The sequence below is a fragment of the Equus asinus genome, chromosome 29 (genome assembly GCF_041296235.1).
Source record: "Equus asinus isolate D_3611 breed Donkey chromosome 29, EquAss-T2T_v2, whole genome shotgun sequence".
NCBI classification, from domain to species: Eukaryota; Metazoa; Chordata; class Mammalia; order Perissodactyla; family Equidae; genus Equus; species Equus asinus.
The window spans coordinates 40781169-40800443 of NC_091818.1; the positions used below are offsets into that span (position 1 = coordinate 40781169).

General features: G+C 45.8%; 1 protein-coding gene across 1 annotated transcript in view; it reads left to right on the forward strand.

The window, feature by feature from the left end:
• The first annotated feature begins 2210 nt into the window (after positions 1 to 2210).
• The window catches only part of ASB13 (ankyrin repeat and SOCS box containing 13), a 29704-nt gene continuing 12639 nt past the window's right edge, over positions 2211 to 19275 (forward strand). The window contains exon 1 of the mRNA XM_044762184.2: positions 2211 to 2423. Coding sequence (XP_044618119.1) covers positions 2381 to 2423 — 43 coding nt within the window. The 5' untranslated portion in view covers positions 2211 to 2380. The remainder of the gene's footprint in view (positions 2424 to 19275) is intronic.

Here is a 19275-nt window from a genome sequence, read left to right on the forward strand (position 1 = left end):
CACTAGTTCCAAATGTTCCGGGAGTAACCTCTGTGTGGGCTACTTGTGTCTTTCTGTTGTGGTAGGTTTGCTCTTGCTGCAGCTGCCCAGGGAGTCTAGGCTGTCCCCCTTCAGCCACTATATCAGTTTTGGGGAGCCCAAGCACAGTTGGCTGCAAGGTCTAACAGCACATTCCTGTTGCAGTTTTTCTGTTAGGTGAGTAGGCTCCTAGCATGGCTGGTTGCTAGGCTCAGGGGCTTACAATTGCTGTAGGCCACTCGCCTACAAGGTGGTTCTCAGCTCTAAGAGAGTAGATCTTAAAAATTCTCATCACAAGAAGAAAAATTATAATTATGGTGATGGATGTTAAGTAGACATTGTGGTGATCATTTAGCAATATATACAAATATCAAATCATTACATTGTACACCTGAAACTAATATGTTATATGTCAATTATATCAATAAAAGAAGAAAAAAATTGGAAGCTAATATCCAATAAAAGGAGATTAACACAAAAATAGATGTGATTTACTATTTTATGAATATTTTGGGAACAGTTCTATTTCAGTTTAGAGAAAAATTAATATAGATCCTATACATTGCAACAAGTTCCAGATGGATTAAAGCCTTAACAACAGAACAGAATGAAACAGAATAATATACACATTCTGGGTCTTGGTGGGGAAATACTTTCTGAATATTGAAGAAAGATGAAATACTCTCAAAGAATATATTTCTGAATATATAAAAACTTAAAAAAGCTTTTCTGCAATAAAATATTGATATCAAGCAAGAGAATGGAGAAAAAATGACAATATAACAAAATAATAATAATGAAACATTTGCTTTCTAATATATTCAGCAAATATTTGCACACATACACATATATGTATGTGTACATATATGCATACATATATATAGACAAATACACACATAACTAGAAACATATAAATAAATATATAGTTTATAAATATATAAGGTATACATGTAAATATAAACATATATATGTGGTCTATACTCAGATCTAGATGATACTTTGTCAAGGAAGAAATATTGAAGTAAATGCAAACGTAGAAACACATGACACTGTCATAGTAGAAAACATAACATCTCATGGCAATTATATCAATTCGAACATGTATTACATTTAAAAAATTACATTAAATTTAAATTAAATTAAATTAAAATTACATTTTAATTACATTAAAAAATGCAAGAAAAATGCAAGAGCCTAATTTTTGAAGACAAGTGGCAAAAAGGTTACAAACACATATTGCTAATAGGCTGGCAATGTCCTTCCCAGGCCTGAGCTCTAATCCTCAGGAGGCTGGGATTCTGACAGATAGGCTTCAAATCCTTCCTCAATGCGGGCCTGCGGTGGAGCCTGGAGGTAAAGATTCCCGTCCCCGGGGAGCCTGGCCCACTCCGGGTAAAGACCAAACCTTTTGCTCTCTGCTAGGCCTTATGTATTTCCAGATCGCATGATTCCTCATATTTTTACTTTCCAGCCCAAACTACCTTTACATTAGGCTCAGCACAGGTCAGGGTGATTGAGAAATCTCGTGACCGGGCTGCACTGAACTTTGGTTAAGGTTAAACCTTCTGGATTACGTAGGCCGCCTACAACACCCCCCGCCCCGCTTACTCAGTCGTTGGCTTGGAATCATTTGGAAACAGGTTTTTCATTTCCGTCAAACGTGCCCCAGCTTTTATCTGCTAAGACTATTAGGGGACCATTGGATTTAAAACAGTCCCTAAAGATTTGGATAGGGGTTAAAAAAAAGAAAAAGAATGTGAACCATTTGGAATTTATGATTCATCTCGAAAGATGAAAGACGCAGGGAGCATGAACACCAGCGCTGGTTGGAAGCCCATCTTGAAAATTCAGTCATGGTGGGACTCCTGAGCTTTGCTGAGCTCGATAATGTGAAGGATGACAGTGAGTTTTAGCAGCTGGGCACGTTTTGCACGTGGGCACATGCTTTGTACATGGACACGTCTTTTGCACATGAACACGTTTTGCACGTGGAAACGTGTTTTGCATGTGGACACATGTTCAGCTCTTGGACACATGGGGATGTTTTACACGTAGACATGGGACATGTTTCGCACGTGGGCACGTTTTACACATGGACACGTTTTGCTCAGCACAGCGCTGCGGCAGCGACAGGGGAGTGGGACGCAGGTGACCGCGAAGCGGCGCTGGCCCCGAGTCCCGGGAGCGGCGCCACACCGCCCGGGAACTACAACTCCCGGCACGCGGGGCCACCTCGGGCCGGATGCGCGGCCCCAGCGCGCCGATTGGCCCCGCCCAGCCGGCCCGGCGCGGTCGCCGGCCCAGGTCCCCGGCACCGCCAGTCGCCGGGCCGCCGAGCTAGGGGCGCGCGGCAGCGAGCGGCATGGAGCCGCGGACTGCGGACGGCTACTTCCTGGGCGACGTGGGTACGCGCGGGGCGCAGCGGACGGTTCGGGTGCCGGCCTCGGGTACAGGGGACGCGGGGCGGGGGTGCTGGCAAAAGAGCGAGGACGGCCGGAGCCGACTCTTGGGGCTGAAGAGGTGCTTCTGATGACATTCGCTCCGAGATCGGTGACGCGCCTGGCTGAGAGTCAGGGGCGTTTTGGTGGGTCCAGGTTGGAGGGCCATGTCCTTGAAGGAGCAGGGTCCGGTGATCCTATGCATCTCCGACGAGGTTTCTGTGTCCCACTCCTTGTCCTCGGCTAGCGCCTTGCAGGGCTGGTCATCATTGTGACGTGACAGTTGTAGGACTTCAGAACAGCAGACCTACCGGAGCGCCGCGCACCTTGGGGAAGATCAAGGAGTGTGTGCGCGCGTGGTCATTGCCAAGTTCTGAGGAGAACCTGGGAAATGCCCTGGCGGGACCATTCAAAGAGCAGCCCTGGCATGAGCCCAGTGTGGGAGCTGGAACCTCTTCCAGGCGGCCGATGTCATTAGCATCCTACAGACTTACCCAGGTGTGATAGAAGGAATCTGCTCCAGGAGGAGGATGTGCCCCTGTGACATCAGGTCACACTGAGTAAACAATGCGACCTCGGTTCTTCACTGAATCTTCTTTACCATTTGAGCTACCCAAGAATAAAATAGATTTGAGGGCAAAGGGAGGTTCTCTGGGGAAGCAAACTTTCCTGCCTATGAAATTATACTATGGCAAATGAAATGAGCAGTGAGAGCACATTGAAAGGTTGGAAAGAAACAAAAATCGAAGGTGTTTTTACACTGGTAAAAACAGTAGTGCGAATAAAAGTGAGAAGTCTTAACAGTAAATTTAGGTTAAGAGAAATTGCAGTCAGAGCAAGGCCAAAGGTATTTTAATTGATTTTCCAAAACAGCCACCTTCAACGTGATCAAAGGCATTTAATAAGCCTCTATTTTCTCTTGGCATTCTGCCCCAGGCAGGCACAAGACTTTGACCTGCCAGTGTGATCTGTGTTTGATTGGTTCAAATAAATCAGCGATGAACAGCTAAGCATGGAACCTACTTGAACACATATTTTAATATTTTTATTCCTGTAGAGCATTCAATAGCACAGTATTACTTCTGAGCATTTTTTTTTTTTGCATAGTTTAAGGAATGTATCTTTTGAAGAAAAGCGTATTCTAAACTAATGGATGCATGCTTCTGGGGTTTGTGTCTATTTTTGACTCTGTCATTGTTTTATTTAATATATGTCTCCAAAAATATATCCTGCTGACATTTTTATTCTCAACCCTCATGAATAAGCGGAATGTGTTGTATCCAAAACAACCCAGAAGTAGGGGCCCATCGTAGGAACTTTAACCCATTTTAACATTCTGATCTCAAGTTCTATATGTGTGGTGTGCTCCAATAAGTTCAAAGAATTAGGAGCAAGTCACATCCTAAAGTGAATCCAGTGTTTATAACTTAGATTAAAATGTAAACAGATTGTTATTGACCCAAGGTAAGTGTCTATTTGCAAAGCTGAAAAAAATGATCCCCATATTCAGCATCTGTACTCAAGAGCTTCTCACTTGGAAGTAAGAAGCTGGCAGAAGATGAAAGGCTGCCTTAGGCAATTTGGGCTCTAGCAAGGTGAGCTGCCGATCTTCTCCAGTTGTCCTTAGCCAGGAACTCTAAACAGTTCATTGCCGTCTGGGGTGTTCAGAAGGGGAGATGGAGAGAGAAAGGAGAGGCAGCTCCTGGGACTGTGATCAGAGCCACTGAGCCGCTAGGACACACTTATGTGCTGGACACTAGCCACAAGCCCTGGGACAGCTGTAAGACGGTCATCATTATTGATAATTAGAGACGAAACCGAGTTCACACAGCTAGAAAGTAGCAAAGCTGAGGTTTTAACTCAGGTGGCGTTTCATTTCGTTTTGTTTTTTTTTGGTGGTTATTTGTTTTAAGCTAAAAGTCTCATGCCTTTCCCATGAAATAGGCTGGTCTCTAATGATTTTGTCAACTTGAAAAGCAAATTTGCCTGTTATTTTATCTCAAAGTGAGTTTATTTGGGAATAGCCAAAAGAATTGCAATTTGGGATGTGCGTGCTATGGCAAATTAAAGGCAAATCCAGAAAACAAAGGAAGGGAGATGCTTTTATAGAGAAGGGGAATCAGGAGGGGCTGTTCTAAATGAAAGTCCATTGGGAGAAAGAAGCGGTTCAGGGTGGCAAGGGCCTCTCATCAGCTGAAGGCTTCATTTCTCATTGGCTGAACTGAGGCGTTTCTTATTGGCTGAGCTGCGGTGTTTCTCATTGGCTGAGCTGCAGCATTTCTCATTGGCTGAGCTGTGGCCTTTCTCATTGGCTGAGCTGCAGTGTTTCTAATTGGCTGAGCTGTGGCGTTTCTCATTGGCTGAGCTGTGGCATTTCTCATTGGCTGAGCTGCAGTGTTTCTCATTGGCTGAGCTGCGGTGTTTCTCATTGTCTGAGCTGTTGACTGGTGGGGAGAGAAATCCTCTTTCAGCAGTAAGGTAGTTTTACTCCTCATCCAAGGTGCTAGCCTCCCTCTCTTCCTGTTTGGTGTAATTAATGGTGTTTGATAGGGCTTGAGAGCTCCTCCTACAGGCCTTCCAGACTCCAAGTTAGTTAAGGTTTCTTTTATTGATTTCCACAATTTGTAGGGTACATGGAGTGTTGGACTGGTTTTGTGGCTGGGATGGATGAGCTGTGTCTGCTTTGGGTTTCTCGGGGATGTGGGACTACTTTTACCACCGATTGGCCATCTCTGCATTAAACCACATCACCTTTCCTACTGTGAGAAGTGTATTTCCCTCAGGAGTCCACAGTCAGGAGCATGGGTTGGTCTGCATCCCCGTGCATGGGGAACCTATATGCCAGCTCATTCTTCTGTTGAGTCTGCGGACTTTGATTTTTTAAAAATACAGTTGTATTGAAAGTACTTTGAGAGATCTAAATAATCGGTGTCCTTGCTGGGAAGTCAACTTCCTTAAAATTTTCTCAAATCTTGTTTGTGTCTCTGCCTTGGAGAACGCTGAATTGTAGAAATCTCTAGATGTGTCCTTTAGTGGAGAAACTCTGGGCACTGCTAATAAAAATGTCTCAAGGAAATCCATTTAGGATGATTTTAACACCAATTGGGATTCCAGGGCAGTCACTGGGGCCAGTAGTGGTCGCCGTCTATAGCAGTACAAATGAGTTTTAATTTTTTGGCACAACTTTGAAGCCTTGGAGCATGGGGAGGCGTTGGGAGTTTCTTCATCTGGGGATTGAGGAACGGTGGGTTTCTCACAGCGGGAAAGATGATGTAGTATAATGCAGAGATGGCCAATTGGTGGTAAAAGTGCTCCCATGTAACACCTTTTGAAAGCAGGCTGACTTGAGCTAGACCACAAAGCTCCTTCAGGAGGAAAGAAAAAAGATTTGCTGCTCCAGGACGCTGGCGCTGGGACGCAGCGGAAGGTAAAGACAGTGCTTTCCTATGACAGAGAAACAACCGAACAGGGATTCCCCATCTTGGCCACACACTGCCATGACTCAAGGAGCTCTAAAAATTACTGATGCCTGGGTCCCATCCCCGGAGATTCTGATTTAACTGTTCTGGGGTACTGCTTGCGTGCCATATGTTTTAAAACACCCCAATTCATACTGATGAAGTGGATACAGACATAAGCGCTAATGTCAATCAAGAATTTAGTTAGTGTGATTTGATAGAATAGGAGGAAATGTCTTCCATCTCCTATTTCTACCTTCGTAAAGATTTAAATAGCACCAAAAAGCTGTCTGAAGCAGTATATAGAAGCAAACAAATTAGCAAGACCAGGTTGAAAAGTACGTCCCTTGCAGATACATAAGTCACTAGCAGCTATTTTAAGGAGCAGAATTTATAGAAGTGATAAGACAATTTAAATTCTTTGGATCTCCCTTCATGGCCAGTCTAGGTGAGGATGGAGATTAGGTTACTAACAGGAAAAAGCTGAGAAAACACTTCTAAGTCTGTGCTCGGAGATCTGCCTTGCTCCTGAGCATTTGACTAAACCTGTCATTTAAAATGGTCTCTTCCACTTGCTGGAGCTCACAGATGTTCAGAAAGGAGACTAGTGTGAGCTCACCTGTTCCATCATGGTTGCGACTGAATCCGTACATTTTTAACACGAGCACAGACATGCATCCTGCTATAAGATAAAGTGGAATTATGCGTGGGTTGGGTAGTTTGGGAGCTCATTCAAAGGGCCTTGTTATTCGGAGTTTCCCTCTTTGTGGGGTGAGTTTCATTGCATGGTTCCAGAGAACAGAAACCCCTGCAATTCCAGAAATGGTGGCCTGCCAGGGGTGGGGGTTAGGGGTGAATGCTATCCATGTGTGCAGCGCTGTGAAGGGTCACTCAGAAGCCACTGGGAAAGACTACAGGAACAAGTTGTTCAAAGACGCACACTTAAGTGACCTGGGTTTCTCATATGGGTGGTAAAAAAAACAACAACAGGGGCTGGCCCCGTGGCCGAGTGGTTAAGTTCGCGCGCTCCGCTGCAGGCGGCCCAGTGTTTCGTTAGTTCGAATCCTGGGCGCGGACATGGCACTGCTCATCAGACCACGCTGAGGCGGCGTCCCACATGCCACAACTAGAAGAACCCACAACGAAGAATACACAACTATGTACCAGGGGGCTTTGGGGAGAAAAAGGAAAAAATAAAATCTTTAAAAAAAAAAAAAAAAAACAACAACAGTGAAATCCATTAGATGCCTGTGAATGGTCAAGCTTTGAGAATTTGATTTTGATGGGTTGGAAAGGCAAAGCCAGAAATAACGCTCTCCTGTTTGGGCCTGTATATTTAACATGTTTGTTAGAAACCAGAGCCAAGAATCCCAGTGATGCTGAATGGCCCTAAATGGTTTTTGCTTTTGCATTGAGACAAGAAATGTGTCCCATGTCCAGATGGGTTAGTTCTTAAATATGGGGCATGCCCACAAACACACATGCACAGCCCGGTGTGGTGGGAAAGGAACCAATTTGAGACCCAGGGATTCCCGTGCTGGGTGATCTTAGGCAAGCCTTTTGCTCTGTGTCAGTTTCCTAAAATGGGTTAAATGAGAGGTTATAAGGATTTCTTATTAGTTTTTAAAATATAATATTTTATGGATATAATACTATACGTAGTTTTAAAAAATTGAATAAAACCAAAAGACTTGTCGTGAAAAATTTCTGTCTTCATCCAACGCCTCCTCTACTCCCACTACCCAGAGGCAAATACTTTCAACTCTTTTAGCTGTTCAGCTGGTTTACCTCCATGTTTCTAAATAACGTGCTGGTAGAGCGATCTCCCGACTTTTAAGTTTTACGCTCCCTACAGACATCCTCTCAGAGGAGAGGAAGCCCTAGTCCACTTGGTGCTTCTCTACTCCCACACTGTTTCCCTCTAGGATCCTCCAATATAATTGAATTTTTTGTTTAAATCAGTATTGCAGCATTTACATTATTATGACCGTGAATGTAGTCCACAGCTTGCTCTGTTAGGATTACCTTGCTCTCCTTGTATGACTTTCACTTTCCTCGAAGGTAACGACTGTTCTTTTTATCTGTTTACTTTTCTTTATACACAATCACTAATTTATCCCAGACTGTCTGTGAGAGCCTTGCTCGGGCACCTCAGGTCCCATCAGTTCCACCCTCTGTCTTGTCCCCTTTATAATTTGGGGACACTCCCCGACAGCCTTGTGTCTTCCTACTCTATGTGTGCGGGTTGCTCCTTAGGCCTGCTGCCGGCCTGTCATCCTGGAGCCCCCTTGACCAAATCCTGGGAATTCACATCCTCTCTTTTCTAAGTTAAATCCTGGCTCCTGTATCTCCCTCTTTCCTGCTTTTAACTCCCTCATTCTGATGGAACACGTCTTCCAGGAATGTCCCGAGAGAGTGAAGGGGAGGCAGGTTATTTCAGATCTTATTATCCCCAAATGTCTTGATTCTATCTCCACGCTTAATTGGCAGTCTGGCTGTGTTTGGAATTCTGGGTTGGAAATCTGTTTCCCACAGAATTTCAAAGGCATTGCTTCTGTGCTCAAGTGTCCAGAACTGCTTTAAGAGGCCAGATGCTGAGGTCTGCCCGGTGGCACAGTGGTTAAGTGCGCACGTTCCATTTCTCAGCGGTGCGGGGTTCGCTGGTTCGGATCCCGGGTGCGGACATGGCACCGCTTGGCAAAAGCCATGCTGTGGTAGGCGTCCCACATATAAAGTAGAGGAAGATGGTCACGGATGTTAGCTTAGGGCCAGTGTTCCTCAGCAAAAAGAGGAGGATTGGCAGTAGTTAGCTCAGAGCTAATCTCCAAAAAAATAAAAAGAGGTCAGATGCCATACTGATTCCTTATTCTTTGTGATTTTTTTCCTCTCTGGAAACTTTTAGGGGTTTTCCTTATCCTTGGTGTTGTGAATTATATGACAATGTGGCTTGGTGTGGGTGCTTTTTATTCATCTCTCTGGCTGCTCACTGGACCCTTTCCATCTAGAAACTCATCCCCTTCAATGCGTGGACTTGAGTGTAATTTCTTTGAGAGTCCTCTTCTCTCTTTTTGATGCCCCTAATGATTCGATTTTAGACTTCCTGGATGGAATCTTTATTTTTCTTACTATTTTTCTTGTGCTTTCCATCTCGTCTTTTTGTTCTAACCTCTGGATTTTCTGAACTTCATTTTCCAACTCTTTTATTGGACTTGTTTTTAATTTTTGCTATCATATTTTTTGTTGCCAAAAGCTCTCTCTTATTCCTTGAATTTTCTTTCAAAAAGCCTCCTGCTATTGTGTCAGTGTTTGCTCTGCTGTCTGCTTGGGTATCGAGAATAGTGTTTTAAAAGTTTTTACCTGCATTGACCCTGTTTCTTCAGAATTCCTGGTTTTCTGTTTGTTTTGGTCTCTTTCTTGTTCTAATATGAACCGTGGCTGTGAATTTGTTTCTATGAGAGAGGCGCTAAAGAGATAGCTGGGCAGCTCTGTGAGTCCAGTGGGCAGGCTTGTCCATGGGTAGACTTCATGCCAGGAGTTTGGGTGAGCACCTGCCTGTTCACTGGGGGCTCTCTGTAGATTTCAATGTCAGCATCTGTAGGTCTCCCCTCTCCCCTATTTGCTCTCAGTGCAGCGGGGTCTTTGGGGAAGACCCAGAGGAGTGTGCGCTCCATCCTCCGTGTTCAACTTGACATGCCCACAGCTCCATCATTCTTTACTTCCTGTGGGAGGGGAGGAGGGAAAGGAGACTCCAACAGGGAGGTGACCCAGGGTATCTTCTCACTGATAGGGAGATATTTAGACTGGGAAGCTTACCCTACAGCTGGACTTCAAAGAGGACTTGTTAACAAACTGAGAATGCCTATTTAGGGCAAATGAAGGTATTCAGGGAAATCGTATGTCGTGAGTCACGAAGACTTACTGAGTACTTTTCTGGCCAAAGCATCGTACATCATTCTCTTATTTTCTCCATAAAACAGTCCTGTGAAATGTTATCTCCAATTATAAGAAAACCAAGGCTCAGGTCATTTTAGATGAAAAGCTTCCCAAAGTCCCTTGGCTGAGATGGGGAAGACGAGGCTTCCCCACCCCTGAGGTCGTTAGGCGGCAGAGCTCCTTACTCTGTGGTTAGGCAGTGAGGAAGCAGGGAGGGGCGAGTTGGAGACGCGTGTGTTTGGGGAGGTCTGCCTGTCGCAGGGCTGCAGTGCTCATGAAGAAGCTGCCTCTTCCGATACCTTCCTTTTTCCTGGCTTTCACTTTATAGGTCATCTTTTTTGACTTTCTCTTTCACTTTCTTTTTTCCTCTCACTGAGTTTTGACTATTTCGTCCCTATAGGACGTTAAGCCTTTTCTATTGAATTTTTACCCACTTTAACACACCTAAAAACACACTGGCTGCCCTTTGACCTCAAGTTTACTGACAGTCTTTTGAGCACTCACAATGAAAACATTAAAAAAGCCATTGCTGAAAAAATCTTAAAAAGCAGCAGAACACTCAGCCCCAATTCCTAAGTAAAGGTTTGCACACATAAAAATAGAGATTTCTGTTTTCCCTTGAGAACCAACGTGACTGCTAATTTCAAGTGCACTCCAACTTTAATTCTGACTGCACTATTAAAAATTGGTGGTCATGATAAACAGCATTGACTGAGTACCCCCCTGTGCCAGGCTCCTAACAAACATTGTGTCCTTGGTCCTTACAACATCCTGCAGAGTAAGTATTGTCATCCTGAGGCTTCTGTTGTTACCTTGCTAGTCTCTTTGTCCTTGAGGGTTCATGCCCTTCAAAAATTTTTTTATTCCTTTACTATATCAGATGGTTGAGTACACTTCGCCATGCTATTCTGGAAGTGTCCATCATAAAGGGTTTCTAAGTTCCTTTCAGCTCTAAAATTCATTGTGAGCCTTATACACACAAATCCTTGTCCTTGCGGGACCTTGGTGAGCGAGTCACTCGAGACCTCTGACTTTCCCTGGGAGCAGGCCTCAGAGAACCACCTCCACTGTGGCTTCAGTCTCAATTCACTGCTGCGACATCCCGCACGTGGCCATCCCTCACAGGTATGGTCTGCCCCTCCCTTCTTCCTCGCACTGTACTTATGGGTGGGGTAGGCAGAAGGCCATCATTTCAAGAATGTTTAGTGGGGTATTTTGGGGAAGGGCTTATTCCGGAGCCTGGAGAATTATTTTCAATCTGCAGCTGTGGCAGGGAAGGTCATTTCTGCAGCAAGGACCCCAGGCTCCTCAAAATTCCTGGCTCAAGCAACATTTCAGGGTACATGGTGGTATTGGCCCTGAGTCAACGCCAGTGTGTTGGATCAGCTTTGTCGTGAAGGTATTCTCTGTGGCATTTGGAAAACCCTCTTTGTTAGAGTGGAGCTGCTGCCAGTGGAGAGGCCAGCTGGGCTGGGGAGGAGCAGCCTGGAGCATGGAGCAGGGTCAGGGTCAGGGTCAGGGTTAGGGCCAGCACAGACAGAGCGGCGTGGATTATGGCCTCTGGAGAGTTTGGTAGGACCAGTGAGTGCCCGCTCTGCACGTGGGTGGGGAGCCTGGGCAGGCCATGTGCATCAGAGACACAGCTCTCTGGGAAGGCTGGCGGGGTCTGGGCTGAGGAGCTGCTATTTGGGCTCAAAGAGCAGAATTCCTTTGAGAGGTCTCAGGGATGACTAAGTGGGATGCTGGCAAACTGGCTCTCTGGAGGAAAAAGAAAAAAATAAAAGGAACCAAAACAAGATCTGATTTGCTGCTTTCCCTGGTGTAAATGCTCACACCATGGCTGATTTTGAGCCTCAGTGTTTTCTGGCTGGTGCAATTCCTGGTTATGTAACAGTTGGGGGTGGCGAGCTGGTAGGAACTGGTAGGAACGCAGACTCCAGTGTCAGAGGCCCTAGAATTGTGCAGGTAAAACTCAGTACAGGGACTTACACGGGATCCAGTTACTGGAGCTGGGGTCCGGGGGTGGTGGTGGCGGGATGGCTCCTTATGGAACAAGGCCAGATAGTAGAAGTGGAAGCCAAGGTCCAACCAGGACTACCAGGAGTGGTCATGGTGATAACGACCCCGTCATAGCTAGATCATCTGTCATTTATTGAGTGCTTACGATTGTCCAGGCGAAATAACGTGCAGGCAGTATTTCTTCCAGTCCTCATAGCCACCCTGTGGGTAGACAAAAATATCTCCATTTTTTTAAGCGAGAAAACTGAGGCTTTGAGAGGGCGAGCAACTTGCCCAAGGTCTCAGAGCTCGTTGTAGGTGACAGATGGGAGTTGAGCTCACACGCTGGGTGATTCCTGCCCCTCCTCAGTCACCACAAATCCAGCTCCCTCTGGGGAGGCTGATGCCGAACGTCTTAAAGTACTCAACTGGGGCTTCTTAATTCCCCAAGGCTGGGGTTGGGCCAGCCCTCAGATGTGCAGGTGTCAGGGGCCCCAGCGAAGGTAAAGAGGGGTTTCCAAGCAGGGAGGCAGAGAGATACACATCTGGTACACAGGCTGAGTCAACAAGGTCATGTTGTGGGGCAGAAAAGGGGCAAAACGGTTCTCAAGCACCTGTCATTCCTTCCTGGCTGATGCTCACAGCCTCTGGCAGATTTGTAGATGATGTCGGTGAAACTCTAGTTTTCAAGATGAAGGTTTTCACGTAGCCCTTTGTGAGCTTGAGCTCGCCAGTGCAGGTCGACATGAGGAATGGTACAGGTATCACCATGACCTTGAAATGACCTTGAACCGAAGCTCGGGGAAGAGGCAGGAGTGAGCCAAGATGCAGGTCCAGAGCACCAGTGCCCAGGTGCTCTGTCTTCCAGGGGCTGCGGCCTTGGCTCTGGTTGCAACAAACTCCTATTTAATCGATGCCCTGGTGCCTGGCCCAGCCGCCATGGGTGAGGCCTTGGGTGTGGCTCAGTGTCCTGGGCGAGGCAGGCCTGTAACGGGCTGGAAGGTGGTTCCATGGGGTGGAGGGCAGACCCAACTGCAGGGGGAAAAAGTTCAGTCTGGCAAGGAAAATATGCTTCTGGAGTGTATTTACCTGAAACCTGCGTGTCAGGTGCTGTGCTGGGACTGGAGAGTGGGCAGCGCTGTGCTATCTAAGGATGCTCGTGGAAGCATGGGAGGGGAGTCAAATCAGGCACTGTGTAGGGGAGTGTGTGTGCTGCTATTTGTCCAGAGATGGCGTAAAGAAGGGAGTGGCTGGGTGGGCTGCACGTTGGACGACTTCTGAAGGAGCAGACATTCGACTTGGTCTTGGTGGGTGAGGAGGAATTTACTCAGCTGAAGGGCAGAGGATGGGGAATGAGGAGACTGGGGGGGATGCGTTCCAGGCTGGGGACAGCACACACAAGGTAGGGGTGCTAAGAGACCAATTATGTGGCAGAACTTGGATTTAGGGGGAATGCTAGTCCCAGAGGGAACTTGCCAGATGGGTGGGTCTCAGGTTTCCAAGGCCACCTCTCTCCCTAGGGGGATGGCACAGGGATGTGGCATCTTGTCACAACTGGGGTCCAGGCACAGGGGTGGAAACAAAGCCTGAGGTCAGGACCAGCCAGTGGTTTGACTAATGAATGGTGTTTTCGCGCCCTCTTCACAGATTGCAAGCAGATGCATCCTTTTGCCTTAAGGTTAAGGTTGCAGGCTGACCCTCCCCATCTTTTCAGTGGGGGAAGCTGAGCTTCCCACTGAGGGCCAGTAGGGCCCTTTCATGCAGCTCTGTGGGGCACCAGGTGGCCCCCACATTCTTTGTGCAGGAGATGGGGTCCCCACTTCCTCTCTGCCCCTCCCCTCCTGCTGTAAAGCTGTCCCCTGTTGACAGTCTGTGGTTGGTACCAGCTGCCAGTGACAACCTTCTCCACCCCCAGGTCCTCCTCCATATTTTTGTTACTCTTTTAAAAATATAATCGGGGGGCTGGTCTGGTGGCACAGTGGTTAAGTTCATGCTCCCCACTTCGGTGCTGGGGGTTCGTGGGTTCTGATCCCCGGCATGAACCTACACACCGCTCATCAAGCCATGCTGTGGCAGTGTCCCACATACAAAGTAGACGAAGACTGGCACAGATGTCAGCTCACCTTCCTCAGCGAAAAGAGAAAAAATAATCAGAAAAATTTTAATTGTGGTCAAACCTAAACTTTACCATCTTAAGCCTTTTTAAGTGTACGGTTCAGTAAACTATATGTACACCGCTGGGAAACAGATCTCCAGAACTTTTTCATCTTGCAATACTGAAACTTTGCACCCATTAAACAAGAACTCCTCCTTTCTCCCCTCTCCTCAGCCCCTGACAACCACCACGCTGCTTTCAGTCTCCACGAATTTGACTATTCTACATGTCTCATAAGTGGATTCATGCAGTATTTATCTTTTTGTGTCTGGCTTATTTCACTTAGCATAATGTCTTCAGAGTTCATCCATGTTGTAACATGTGTCAGAATTTCCTTCCTTTGTAAGGCTGAATAATATGTCACCGTATGTTTATACTACATCTTGCTTATCCATTCCTCCCTTGATGGACATTTGGGTTGCTTCCACCTCTTGGCTGTTGTGAGTAATTCTACAGTGAACATGGGGATGCAAATATCTCTGAGCTCCTGCTTTCAGTTCTTTTGGGGGTATATCCAGAAGTGGGATTCCTGGATCATATGGTAATTCTATTTTTAATCTTTTGAAAAACCAGAATACTGTTTTCTATAGTGGCTGCACCATTTTACATTCCCACTAACATTGCATAAGGGTGCAGTTTCTCTGCATCCTCATCAACCTTTCTTTTCTGTTTTTCTGATGGTAGCCATCCTAATGAGTGTGAGGTGATATCTCATTGTGGTTTAGATTTGCATTTCTCTGATGATTAGTGGTGTTGAACATCTTTTCATATGCTCATTGACCATCTGTATGTCTTCGTTGGAGAAATATCTATTTAAGTCCTTTGCCAATTTTTTAATCAGGTTATTTGTTTTTATGTTGTTGATTTTTAGGAGTTCTCTATGTATTCTGGATATTAACCCCTTTAGATATATGATTTGCAAACTTTTTTTCCCTGGTCTGTAGGTTTCTTTTTCACTGTGTTGATTGTGCCCTTTGATGCACAGAAGTTTTCGTTTTCTTCCTTTTTGTTATCACATCTCCCGCTTCTTATCTCTGCCCTCAATCACTGCTGCTAAGACCATTGCAGCTGATGTTTCTTCATTAGAAAATACAGTTACCAGTAAGTTGCATTTCTTTTACACACTGATCATCAAGAAATAAAGTTAGATTTTCTTTTAAAAATTTTATGTCCAGTCTTCATAATTTGTTTTAGTAATGCCTTCCATTCATTCATTCACTTATTCATTCAACAAGGGAGTGGATAGGAGTGAGCCATATACTGTGCCAGGTGCTGGGAATACAGAGCCAAACCAGCGATGCTTGTCACAGACTCGCTGCAGCCCGCCTCCTCCCTGATGGTTCCTGACTGGCCCTGGGGACTTGGGTCGTCTTGCTTTTGAGTCTCCATAATGTGAAATGTTCCTCCAGTATCGCGGTCATCGTGTTGTTTTGATTCTTTGCACATTCCCCTCACCCGTGACCATGAACTGCTAATTGTCACATCTTATCCATCTTTGAACACTGCAGTGGAAGGTGCTACATCTCTAGATAGTGACTGAATGCAGGCATGTGGGAGCCCGCGGTTCAACCTCAGGGCCTCCCTCAGTGCAGGCAGCTGTCCTCGTCCTCGGCTGCACTTTCCTTTTTGCGGCAGGACCTCGGGCCTCGCCCTGCTCTCTGTTTCTTTTAAAAGTTGCAACCTCTCATTCTATTCTTAGGGTTTTTGCTCCCCTGAGATTGACTTTAAAGTGATCCATAGCCACTTTTCCCTAACCCCCAAGATAGCACGTGAGTTGCTGTTAATTACCACTGGGGAAACATACTGTGTTCCTTTCTTGAGATGGTAAGTAGAAAGTTCCACAAGCTTGGCTTTTATATTTTGTGGGAATCCAATCTTCCTCTGTGTTGCAGCTCCCCCTTAGCCTCCTCCCACCCCTCCACGATCCAGTCCTCATTTCATGGGGTCACACACGCTCTTGGGCTCATGGGCAAGACAGATGGGTACAACTGGGGGGTAAAAACGCTAGAAATGGACCCCATTTATTGAGCACTTACTCTATGTGCCAGGCCTCACACTAAGTTTTTTGTACTTTTTAACATTCACTTAATTTTCATAACCCACCAATGAATAAACTTATTATTATTATCCCAATTGACAAGTGAAGACACTGACACTTGGGGAAGCTGGTTCTCACACTTGCCGGTAAATGGCCGAGCTGAGCTTCAGACCTCAGTGTGTCTGGCTCTAGAGGAATGCTGGCCATGGTACTAGACTGCCCACTGTAGAGGTGGCCGGGCTGGTGTGTGGAGGAGTGGGGCGATCTCCAAGAGCAGACAGTCCTCGACGTGTAACTGACGAGGCGATCCATCTGCAGAGGAAATGAATTCACCCCAGATGTGGTTTATAAAAGTGCTTCTGATAAGATTCTGGAACTATCTACTTGATTAGGTTTTCTAGGGAAATGTAGTAATAAAGGAACTTATTATGAAGAGGCATGTAATGTGATCGTGACTGCTTGAAGTAGGGACCTTGACAATAATGATATATTAGTATTAATCCAGTATTGTTGTCATTTATGACTTTTTTTTTTTTTGCTGAGGAAGATTCACCCTGAGCTAACATCTACTGCCAATCTTCCTCTTTTTGTATATGAGCCAGTCACTGATGGACAAGTGGTGTAGGTCCATGCATGGGACCTGAACCCAGGCAGCTGAAGCTGAGCATGCTGAACTTAACCACTAGGCCACTGGAGCTTGCCCTATGACATTTAAAAAAAAGCTTCTAGAGGCCAGCCCAGTGACCTAGTGGTTAAGTTTGTGCACTCTGCTTTGGCAGCCTGGGGTTCACAGGTTTGGATCCCAAGCACTGACCTAGCACTGCTCATCAAGCCATGCTGTGGCGGCATCCCACATAAAATACAGGAAGATTGACACAGATGTTAGCTCAGCGACAATCTTCCTCAAGCAAAAAGAGAGGGATTGGCAACAGATGTTAGCCCAGGGCCAATCTTTCTGGCAAAAAAAAAAAAAAAATGTGTCTATAAGACTCTACTGTATCCCAGATGCTGTGATGGGTGCTGAGTAAACATTGCCGTGTTTTCTGCATTCGGGGAGTTCACAATCTCTAGTAGTTAGCATGCTTTTGTCTTCATTTGCCTGAGACAAGAAGGAAATATCCTTCTCATATAATAGGAAGCCCAACTGTCAGCTGTGCACAGGCCCCATGGGACCATCGACGACCTGTGGTTCTCAAGACTCTGGTACTTTCCATTTCCCAGCTCTCCTGGCTGTATCGTTCTTGGTGGTTCCATACTTAGGCACAGGTAGCCAGATGGCTGCAGCATTTCCGAGTTCACTTCCAGGCAGTATCCAGAGGAAGAAAGGAGACCGTCTTCTCCTGTAACTCCTTGGGCGAGAGTGAGTTTTTCAGCTGTGACCCCCTCAGCAGTCTCTCTTGCTTCTCGTTAGCTAGAGTTGGGTCAGATGTTCCACTGGAGATAGGATTACTGTTATGGACTTAGACCACTCATCTGGGGTGGAAAGAATGGGTCCGAGAAACAACCGCACTGACTGTTATATAGTCTGTTTCTACCATGTGGCAGATAGCAGGCAAACAGGTGGTGGCCAGAGGACAATAATGCTTGGTGGGCACAAACAGGCCAGTTGTGGGGACAAGAGGAGGGGCTACTGACCCAGTGTGGATGGGCTGAGGTGGGGCAAGGCCTGCCAGAAAAAATAACCACTGGATTTGAGTCTGGAAAGGTACAAGTTAGAAGTTATCTAGGATGAGTGAGGAGAGGTGGGGGGTTGGAGGATGAGATGAAGAGGCCAGAGCTGGGGCGAGAAGGGGGCTTTTATTCAGAGGGAGAAGTGTTGTGTAAAGCGGTGGTTCTCAAAGTGTGGTCCCCAGACCAGCTGCACCAGCATCATCTGGGAGCTTGCTGGAAATTCAGATTATCAGGCACCGACGGAGACCTACTGTTCAAACTCTGGAGGTGGGGCTCAGCACTGTGCGTTTTCGCAAGCCCTCCAGGTGGTGCTGATGCAAATCTGAGCACCACTGGTTGGAAATATGGGGAGGTTGGAGTGCTGCATTCTGTGTCCCTTGTTCTCTAGAGCTGGGTGGGGGGCAATGAGGGGAGGGGAGGGATGAGAAGAGTAAGCCACTGTATAAGAAAGAGGGACATTTTAGAGAATTTTACTCCATTTGGGATAGCGCCTTTGTTTATTTCTTAATCAATTACATATTTGTTGGACGTGTACTTTATGAGGTTGGAATGCAAAAATGAATAATTATAGTTTCAGATGATTGAAAATGAAAACACAACATACCAAAATGTATGCGATGCAGCTCAAGCAGTACTTAGAGGAAATTTACAGCAGTAAACATCTATGTTAAAAAGAAGAAAGATCTCAAATCAATAACCTAACCTTCCATCTTAAGACACTGGAAATAGAAGAGCAAGGTAAACCTAAAGAAAGCAGAAGGGAAGAAATAATAAAGATTAGAGAGAAAATTAGTGACATAGAGAATAGAAAAATGATAGAGAATAGCAACAAAACCAAAAGTTGCTTCTTTGAAAAGATCGAAAAGACTGACAGACCTTTAGCTAAATTGACCAAGTACAAAAAAGCAAGAAGACTCAAATTACTAAAATGAGCCGTGAAAGAGGGGAGCTTTCATTACTATGGCCTTACAGAAATAAAAAGGGTTATTATCAGGGCCCACTATGGACAATTGTGCATTCGTCTGCTCAGGCTGTCACAACAAAATACCGCAGCCTAGGGGGCTCAAACAACAGAAGTTTATTTTCTCAGTGTTCTGGAGGCTGGAAGTCCCAGACCAAGGTGCTGGCAGGGCTGGTTTCTCCTGAGGCCTCTCTCCTGGGCTTGCAGGCGGCCGCCTTCCCGCTGTGTCCTCACACGGCCTTTCCTCTCTTTGTGCATATCCCTGGTGTCTCTCGGTGTGTCCTAACCTGCTCTTCTAGTAAAGAGTCCAGTCAGACTGGATTAGGGCTCACCCTGAGGGCCTCCCTTTAACTTAATCACTTCTGTAAAGCCCCGTCTCCAAGCACAGTCACATTATGAGGTACTTGGGGTTAGGACCTCAACCTGTGAATTTTGTGGGGGATACAGTTCAGTCTATAACAAATTGTATGTCAACAAATTAGATAATGTACACGAAGTGGACAAATTCCTAAAAAGACATCAACTACAAACTACCAAAACTGACTGAAAAAAAAATAGAAAATCTAAATAGACCTATAACATATGAAGAGATTGAATTAGTAATT